This window comes from Arachis ipaensis, chromosome B06 (assembly GCF_000816755.2).
Source record: "Arachis ipaensis cultivar K30076 chromosome B06, Araip1.1, whole genome shotgun sequence".
Lineage (NCBI taxonomy): Eukaryota > Viridiplantae > Streptophyta > Magnoliopsida > Fabales > Fabaceae > Arachis > Arachis ipaensis.
Genome location: NC_029790.2, coordinates 18,904,343 through 18,914,470, shown reverse-complemented (window position 1 = coordinate 18,914,470; position 10,128 = coordinate 18,904,343). Strand labels below are relative to the sequence as shown.

The following is a 10,128-nucleotide window of genomic DNA, read 5'->3' as shown; positions in this document are numbered from 1 at the left end:
TCTTCAATTTGGTAGCTAAGTTTTGCTTTCATGGTTTCCTGTGTAATAACCGAAGAAGAGAAGCAAAGATGAGAAAGAGGAGAGAGAAATTTGAACACTAGCTAATGGGTAATGATAAAGTGAAATTAAAGTCCAACTTCCCTTGCATAAGGTAGTGTGTAGAGTTACTGAACCCATCAAATCAATTTCTCTCTCTCACATTTATGTTTCCAATGCTAGCAAATTAAATTTGAAATCCATCCAAAGTAAAGAAATGGGATCCGTGGGAAAGCATGAGGCAAATGATAACATTTACTTTCCTGATGGATTTTGGATCAAGCATTGGTTCTTGTAGCATCAAAATTAATTTGGGCTTGTAGTAATAATATCTTCAATTTGGCCCAAATAAAACACAACATTGTTTCAACCACTATGATCACAATTAGATTAATATCAAGGCTGAGTGTTCATAGGCATATTGGGCTTGCACCAGAATTTCATTTTCGGCCCAATATTAAAAACCTGCAACAAAATTATTAATCAATATATTAAATGGGAATCAAATTAATAATTTTGTAATTAATTACTTTTAATAATGTTTAGTCATCACAAATATTAATTTAGAGTTTTCTAAACTCATCAATATCTTCTAGGTGAGACTTCAGCTCGGCCATTTCTAGAGGTGACATTCTATAAGGAGCACTCGAGATTGGACCGGCTCCAGACACCAACTCAATAGCGAATTCAACCTCTCGGTTAGGTGGAAATTTGTCAATATCGTCTGGAAACACCTTTGGGAACTCACACACAACCGGAATTTGCTCCAAACTTTGATCATCACCCGAAATACTCACAGTTAACAACATAATACCTTGATATTCAGCCCCAGAACAATTCACCATCATAGAATTTATGTAATAGCTATTCGCCACAATCGGCCCTTCTGTGTCTTCCGGCATAAAGCACACTAATTTGTCAGAACAGTCGAGCAGAACATGGTTCTTGGATAACCAGTCCAACCCCAGAATGAGATCAAGACAAGTCATCGGTAGACAAATCAAATCATGCACGAATTCACGTTGTTGTATTCAAAGTGGAACTTGTGGACATTCTAACCTAGTTACCATAGCCTCATGGGTAGCATTATACACCTTTAAATCATAACCCAAGACCACTATCTTCAATCCTAATTCATCAGCCTTCTCAAATGCAATAAACAAATGTGTTGCTCCAGAATCAGATAAGGCATTTAAAATTTTACCGGCCATCTCACAGTTACCTCTAATCAGTGTCTTTGACCCCTCAACACCTGCTGCGGAAGTAGTATACACTCTTCCTGGCTGCTGCACTCTACCAGTCTCATACTTCTTCTTCTCTGGGCAGTTATTGGCCAAGTGTCCGGGCTGTCCACAGAAATAACATACTCCCGTCCCAAACCTGCACGGAACTCCTGGATGATACTTCCCACATCTGTGACAGCTCAAATCCTACTATGGCTTCTTCCCATACCTTCTTCCTTGATTAGTATTAGCATTTGGCCTTCTGAAGTTACCCAGACCCTGATTATTCTAAGGGACAAAGCCACCATGCTTGAATTGTCTGCCCCTTGGTGCAAAATTCCTCCCTGGAGTCCTCTGGAAAGGCATTCTCATACTTCTCTTCTCTGTTGTAGCCTTTCTCACACACTCCTCAGCCATCCTACTCTTGTTCACGAGTTCAGAGAACACCCTGATCTCCATAGGTGCAACAAAACTCAGAATATCGCTCTGAAGGCCTCCCTCATACTTGATATATTTCCACTCAGCAAAATCCTCAGGAGCTCCTTGAAAAATCCGTGAAAAATGACACAATTCCTCAATCCTACTAGTGTACTCAGTAACAGTCATCTGACCTTGTTTTAGCTGAAGCAGTTCAAGTTCCTTAGCATTTCTGACTGAACTGAGAAAGTACTTCTTATAGAACTCTATTCAGAACAACTCCCAAGAAATTACAACCCCATCAGGCTGCAGAATACGCCGCGTGCCCTGCCACCAATGCTGAACCTCACCTTGCAACTGATAAGTTCGAAACTTAACCCACTGCTCTTCAGAAACCTATTGAGATTGTAATGCTCGCTCTATAGCTTGAATCCAGTTGTCCGCATCGGTAGGGTTTGAGGTTCCTCTGAAGGTCGGAGGATGAACCTTCAGAAAGGAGAAAAGCGTCATAGAATCCTCATCGCCGTTATTGCCATTATTCTCATTGTTCATTTGGTTTTCCAGGGCTTCGGCTGTCGCCTGCATAGCCGCAGCCATGTTTCCCAGGGCAGCCATAAAGTCTACAGGGTTAGGATTATTCCCTGTCGCTTCAGGCATAGCATTTCCTATTCTGCCTCTACCTCGCCCACTGATAAACCGCTATTTTACGGTTTATTTTGTCTTGAATTGAGCAGATTTTATCCATTATTCTCACACTTATTCATTTAATTCGCATGTTTTACATTTTCCTTCCTAATTTTGTGCTATGATTGAAAACATGCTTCTTTAGCCTTAAATTACTAATTTTTAATACTCCTTTATTACCATTCGATGACGTGATATGTGTGTTAAGTGTTCTCAGAGTTTATAGGACAGGAATGGCTTATAGGATGGAAAGGAAGCATGCAAAAGTGGAAGGAACACAAGAAAATGAAGATTTGAGAAGCTGATGCTGACGCGCACGCGTGGACGACGCGTGCGCGTGATCGCGTCATACTTCAAGCGACGCGTACGCGTGACAGAGCCTCATGTGCTACAATTTGCAGAAAACGTTGGGGGCGATTTTTGGGCTCCTTTTTTACCCAGTTTTAGGCCCAAAAATCCAGATTAGAGGCTGCAGAGTGGAGCTAGAAGGGGGAAATCAATCATTCACACTTTTTATTCACACATTAGTTAGGTTTTAGATGTAGTTTTCTAGAGAGAGAGAGAGGCTATCTCCTCTCTCTAGGTTTTAAGATTCTTAGTTTTATTTCTTCTCCAATACAGATTTCTACTTTACTTTAATTTAGTTTTCTTCTACTCTTATTTGTTCTAGCACTTTAGTTTATCTATTTCTCTTGTTGGTTTATTTATTTTTCCAATTTAATTTATGAACTATTCATGTTAGATTTAATTTCCTATTTAATGCAATTTGAGGTATTTCATGTTTATTGCTTCTTTCATCATTTGTTATTATTGATGCTTGCAATTGGTTGTTTAGATTTAATATTCCTTGTTACTTTTCTATACTTTTATTTTGTGCCTACCAAGTGTTTGATAAAATGATTGGTTGGATTTTAAATTAGATTTTCATGTTCTTAACTTGGATTGATCAATTAGAGACTCTTGAGTTATTAGAATTCTTTTGTTGATTGGTGATTGAGACTTGCTAGTTAGCTTAGGCTTCACTAAATCTAGTCTTTGATTAGGACTTGTGAACTTAAGTTAATTTTTGCTCACTTGACTTTTCTTCATTGCTAGAGGTTGACTAAGTGATAGCAAAAGGCAATTACCATCACAATTGATGATGATAATGAGGATAGGAATTCCAATTCTCAATCCTTGTTAGGACTTTTCTTAGTTGTTATTTTATTTTCTTGTTATTTATATTACTTGTCTCTTATTACAAAACCCAAAAAGATACTTTTCCATAACCAATAGTAAAAATACTTCCCTGCAATTTCTTGAGAAACAACCTGAGGTTTAAATACTTCGGTTTATTTTAATTGGGTTTACTTTAGTGACAAACAAATTAAATTTTGATTGAGGTTTAACTGTCGGTTTAGACTATACTTGCAACGCGATAATTTTTGTAAAAAATCTTTATCGACATTTTTCCTCTGCCACCCGCGTCCATGTTCGCAAGTCGACATCTAGTCCATATACACACCAAACAAGTGATATCAAGTTGATCAGTCTCAATATTGCAAGTCTAGTGCTTTAAGTCCCAAATGCATGCTCATGAACATTTATGCCACATATATCAGTTAGATATCCTAATAGCACATAGACACATACAAAGAAAATGCACAGGAGCATAGTCAGTTCGTCCTCAGGCTCTATAGGAACGAACAGCTCTGATACCATAATGTAACACCCTACTACACAGAGCTTTACGCTTAAGCCGTAGAACAGAGGTAGTGTGGTGTTACGGACCACTAATCATAAAATACATACGTATAATAGCGGAAAAATTTAATATACTAGGAGCCTTGAAAAATAGGTAAAGCAAAATCGCAAAATAAAAAGCGCAATGCTCAAGAAACAGAATTACTTGCGTACTAAGAAACCTAAATATCATAGATATGAATAAGTGAAAGAGTGGATAGATAGCCAAGAATACAGCATAACTAGCTCCTGACTCAGCCTGCAAAGCCAAGGCTGGCCGGAGAATATTTACATACATATACAAGTATCCCAAAATACCCAAAATACAGAAATAAAGCCTTAACTCTCCTTAAACCTCTAAAAGGGACAAAATAAACAAGTTTCTTGAAGAGAAAGGTAAGCATATATGTACATAAACTGATAATCAAAAGAACCCAGGGACCGCTCCGCTTCAAGAATCCAGACGCCTAGCGAGGAGCCTCTCGACCTGCATCTGAAAACAACAACACGGTATGGGGTGAGAACCGGAGGTTCTCATCATGGTAAAGGTGCCACGCATATAATATATAAGGTTCTGGGAATGCCAGAGGCAATCTTAGAACGCCAACACTCAGTCATAAAACTTAAATTCTAAGCAGAAGTCATAACAAGGGTAGGTATTCTAAGGAATTCTAAACTTACTTACTTAAACCTAACGTTATCACCAACCCGGTCCATCTTTCCTCCGCTCCTCCATCACCAATGATTTAGCAAAGACAGACAACCAAATAATTTCAAGTACAAGTAGAAAATATGTACTGCAGGTAGCAAATACTGTAGTTAGCAGAGTATATGTTCAGTTAGGCAATCCCAAGTAACGCATAGTAGACAAGACAAACAGAATGCACATGATGTATGCCTGTCCTATGCCTGATGAGGCTCATCTGTCGGTAATCCAACCAACCCGACAAGTCTGAAACCCTTAGACTGTCCCTCGTCACGCATCCCAATGAGTCTATGCATAGATTTTCTCATTCATTCGTAATTCATATATTCATTCATTCGTTTATATCTCACTCAATTGGGGATATCCATTCCTGGGAATTTATACGTGCCCGGTCACCCTTATGACGTAGGGTCAACAGAGTATCGAGTTTCAACCTGGAACACGCGGTGGCAAGCCACGGTTCTGTTACCCAAGGAAACTTGTATCTCAGTTATCATTAAATTCATAAGCCGCATAATATTCAAACCATTCACATTCATCATATAATCATTCATCTTAGCCATAGCAACATGTATTCATTTAGCTTTCACATCATTCTCTTATAATTCACCATGTTTACCCTTTTCTTCATCCCCAAGTTACCTCAATTTCCTAACTTCAACTAGTTACTAAGCTTACTAATAAGATCTAGGGTTAAAAGGATAAAAATAGAGGTTTAAAGGTTCAAAATCATACTTAATTCACAAAATACAGGTGCAAAAAATCAGAGTGTGCGCGGACACGCATAAGTGTGTGTGCGCATAATTTGTGAAAAGCAGAGTGTGTGCGTGCGCACTAATGTGTGCATGCACACACCGGCCAGGAACTATTTAGTGTGCATGCGCCTCACATGTGCGAGTGCTACCAGCCGTATGCATACCCTTGTGTGTGCGTGCGCACTATGGCATTCGTACGCACAAATGAAATTGTTGCTACTATTGGGTGCGTACGCATATCAGTGTGCATATGCACACACCAGAAATCCTAATTCTGCTATACTTAAAAAAAAATTCAGTTTTTTGCACAAAATTTCCAGCGTTCATAACTTCCTCTACAGAATTCGATTTTCCACAAAATTTATACTGTTCTCAAGCTTATAAAACCCTCTTTGATTTGAAATGAATCTTATCTTCATCCAAAATTTGATATTCGAGTTATGGATTACCGAAGTTCATCAAAAATCAATTTTTTTTCCAAAGATCACCAAACCCCTATTTTTACCAAAACCTCATTTCATACCTAAACATTTCACAACCAAGCATTACCAAAACTCAACTCCACACCTCCCATTCATTTTACAACACACCAAACCCGATACACTCAATTATTTAATAACTCCCTGCATATACACATACATCTTCACAAATCCTCAACCCAAATCAATGAAAATTATACTCAATTATATATATAGTTCCCATGTCACACATATTAACATATATATTTAACCCTTTCATTCAACATATATATATATATATATATATAGTGATTGTTGAATGAAAGGGTTTATATATATAGTTCCCATATCACACATACTAACATATACATATAACCCTTTCATTCAACAATCACCAACAATAAATACTTTACCCCACTGTCATGAATGGCTCAATATTTACATTAAGAATTGCTAATTTATATCAAGTATACTAATTTAACTTCCATCAAACTCAATTGAATTCATCATTAAACACCAACACCACACTTTCAACAAAATCATCAATCACTACTCATTCTCAATATCATTTAATAATTCCATCAAAGTTACTAAACATTAACATATTTACACATTTCAACTTATCCTAGGGTCGTCTAGCCTAAGTTTTCACAGAGCATTATATATTAAATACACGAAACCTAAATCATACCTTGGCTAATTTTCGTGTTTGGTCCAAGGCAACACTTAAGTCATACACAAACAACTCCACAATTCACAAAATCACCAAGAATTGACACCAATACAAAGCCTCCAATGTCCACAATTTCAAGTTCCAATTACATACACACCACCTAATACAAATATACAACACATATATACCCAAACTCAATATCTATTGTACAAATTCAGAAATTAGATAGATTTATAGTTTCCTCATCTTACCGAAGCTTTGTATAAGTAAGAGTGAACGCTTTCCTCAAGCTAATTGGATCCTAATACATCAAAAAGTAAAGAAATTCAACACCACTACAAAATTTTCGAAAATTGTGGGAAAGGAGAGGCTGGAGTGTTAGAGTAACTTACCAAAGAAATTGTTCTAATAGAATTGTAAAGCTCGACACGCTGGACGCGTAGCTACAAACAGTGCGGCGATCAGAGTTCGGATGAAGAAGTTATGGTGGATGAAAGTGGAAGTTAGGTTTTTGGCCTTCACCTTCCTCCTCCCATAGCTGCTGGAACGAAATGAAGAATGGAAGGGAAGTGATGAGCTAAACTCATTTAAGTGTTGGGTCCGGTTCAACTGGTCAGTCCGTTCGGTCCAATCTTGGGCCAAATTTTTTGAAATTAGTGTCAAAATTCTCATTTTGAAGAGTTCTATCCTATTTTAGTATTAGATTTATATTTTTAATTTTTCTAATTAAAATTCGATTTATTGACTAATTATTTACTAATTTTAGCGGGGTTTACATCTTGTCCTTTCAACGGTTGAAATTCATTCCGTCAAAGCGATCTAACTTGATAAACTCTTGATTCATGACCTTGAACGTGGTGTTTTGATCTTGTGCCATCTTCAAGTAATATCTCTCTAAAATTGTTGGGTATATGAAGATTGTTTCAAGGCATGATTAAATCGCTTTCTTTAGAGAGATATTTGTACCCACACTTAGTTGCTATAGGGTTGATGGCAATACTCTCGCAGGATACAATGAAACCTAAGAATTTCTTAATTAGCAATAGTAATAAATTCTCAACTCTCTTAAACAAAGAAAATCTCTTAATAGTTAAGTAAAATGTACATTTAGTACTTCTATTTTTAAAATAGTGGATAAGAACTTATTTATACAAATTGCACGTAGCAATTATATACTTTTTTTAAATAATAAATTAAGATATTACAATGTATATGATAATTATTAGTTGAAATAAAATATAAAAAGAATATTTATTTATTTATTTTTATTTTTTTGCGCATACGCGGATCGGATATGCGGATATTTACACAAAATCCGCAATCCAATCCTATTAGTGTGTGGATTGGATCCGATCTAATAACCTTACGAATCAAATTCATATTCGTAATTTTCAAATCGAATTTGAATAAATACCGCAAATATACGGATTGAATCTAAAAATAATTTGTATCTATATCCATATCTTATATTTTTAGCCAAATAATATTAAATAGTTAGTAATCATTTATTAATATTAAATATAATTTTTTATCGTATAATATCTTTTTTTATATGTATTTTTTTCTTATTTAAAAAAATACATAGTAAAAAATATATCTTACAATATCAATTGAAAGAAAAAATAAAAAAATAAAAGCTTCAAATTGCATGTATCTATTATTGGTCCACCAACGTGGACTTCGTTTCACATTGGCAGTCTGGCATCGCGAGGACTCAACCCACCATTTGATTTTTCCATTACTCGGTCTGAGATTCTGCCCTGCTATAAGAAGAAGTATATTTTATTATTTTCTGCTAGATTGACAACTTTTTTAGAAAAATAATATGTAACATCATCTTTTCTGGGCCAAAGTAAGATCCATGCATGTGCATTTGTTTTGCAGTAAATGGCACATTTCAATTTTTTTTTTCGGTTAAACTAATTTTTGTCTAGTATTATTCATAAGAGGTAAAAAAAAACCTAAATAGAAATTAGTAACTTCATTTTATCCTAAAATATTGGTTGTTCTATTACAAAAATATTTTTCATACTAAAGATTCATATCTATTTATACATTTTGTAAATATAAAAGTTAAAAAGGAGGTAAACACATGAAGAATGAGTAGTGGAGTCTCTAATCTTATCTTGTTTATAATAATAAGTTCGTATCCGTAAACACACATTTTGAATGTTGTGGGCCTCTTAGGATTTCACTGGTCTAAAGTACACAGAATGATAAAATAAAGGTAACAATCATATATATATATATATATAGGATAATTCACTTTAATAAACTAATACCTATCAAATTTTACGAGAATTATCCAAAGTAAAAAATGTAATATGAATTACCCATGTATATAATTATATAAATCGAATTAGTTTAATTCGATTTATAAACTATAATAGTAAATCAAATTAAACTATGTTAATTTATTAGAAAAATAAATTTTAGGCATAAATCAAATTGAACTATTTCGATTTAAGGTTATTTTTATTAAATCGAATGAAGACTCTTCGATTTATTATTTATTCACGTGCATGTAAATTGAATGAGCGACTAACATTAATTTGATTTACTAATTAAAATGCTAAATGTATACTATTTATTAATTTATTTTAATAATTTTTTTTTATCAAAGATAAGAAGACTTGAACACGCAATCTCTTAGATGAGTAATAAGAAATTATGTCATTTGAGCTATAACTTATTAGCATTTTAATAACTAATTATTTATTTAAGAAATATATAAATTAATATGTTTAAATATACAAAATATATAGATTTTGAATTAATAAAAAATGAAGGATTTTTGGTGACTTAAAAGAAAATAAACAACAACTAAGAAAGAAAAAATAAACAAGAAACTGCTTAAGAAAGACAGTCCCGCTGAATACTACTTTCAAACTCCTTCCAAGGCAACGGAAGCTCCACTTGGGGAGAAAGGGTCCTCATTGCAGTCTTTGTCATGATGTCTGCTACTGTATTTGCATCTCTTAATATCAACCGAAGATCAGCACGCCATTTCTAAGATATGATATGTCGGATTTTTAATACCAAAGGATCAATAAACCCAAAGCAATCCTGTAAATTATTGACAATAGTAAAAGCCTCCACACAGTCTATCTCACATATAATGTCTCTTTGTCCCGAGTCCCATTCTAAAAGAAAGCCTCTCCAAATAGCAAACAACTCTCCTTGCAAAATGCTACGACTCTCAATTGTTCCCAGACAGCCTCGTTGCCACCTTCCCTTCCAATCTCTGCTAACACAAGCAAAACCAAATCGAGAACCATTGTCAGGATAGCTAGCATCACATTAATCTTAAAGGTACCCACTGAGGGGGGAATCCAAGAGCCACTAATGGTGGAGGGGATAGACAATCGTTGCAACTCAAAAATATTTCGGAACTCCTTTTCCAAGGATAAAGCCATACCAATTACCTTGTTAATGGTCCAATGCTCGTGAGGAT

At 35.1% G+C, this 10,128-nt stretch overlaps 1 protein-coding gene across 1 annotated transcript; it reads right to left on the bottom strand.

Moving 5' to 3' along the window:
* LOC107646617 lies at positions 1,068-2,333 on the bottom strand. Its single transcript, XM_016350793.1, has 4 exons — positions 2,163-2,333; positions 2,027-2,072; positions 1,662-1,942; positions 1,068-1,382 (listed from the first exon to the last, which is right to left on the bottom strand). The coding sequence occupies exons 1-4, from the start codon at positions 2,331-2,333 to the stop codon at positions 1,068-1,070; spliced, it is 813 nt and encodes a 270-aa protein (XP_016206279.1).

Excerpts from the sequence above, each read along its gene's own strand:
- LOC107646617 (XM_016350793.1), bottom strand. The coding sequence starts at position 2,333 with ATGCCTGAAGCGACAGGGAATAATCCTAACCCTGTAGACTTTATGGCT. Across the intron at positions 2,073-2,162 it reads CGCTTTTCTCCTTTCTGAAG|GTTTCTGAAGAGCAGTGGGT; the intron begins GTTCATCCTCCG and ends CAATCTCAATAG. Across the intron at positions 1,943-2,026 it reads TCGAACTTATCAGTTGCAAG|AGTTCTATAAGAAGTACTTT; the intron begins GTGAGGTTCAGC and ends TGTTCTGAATAG.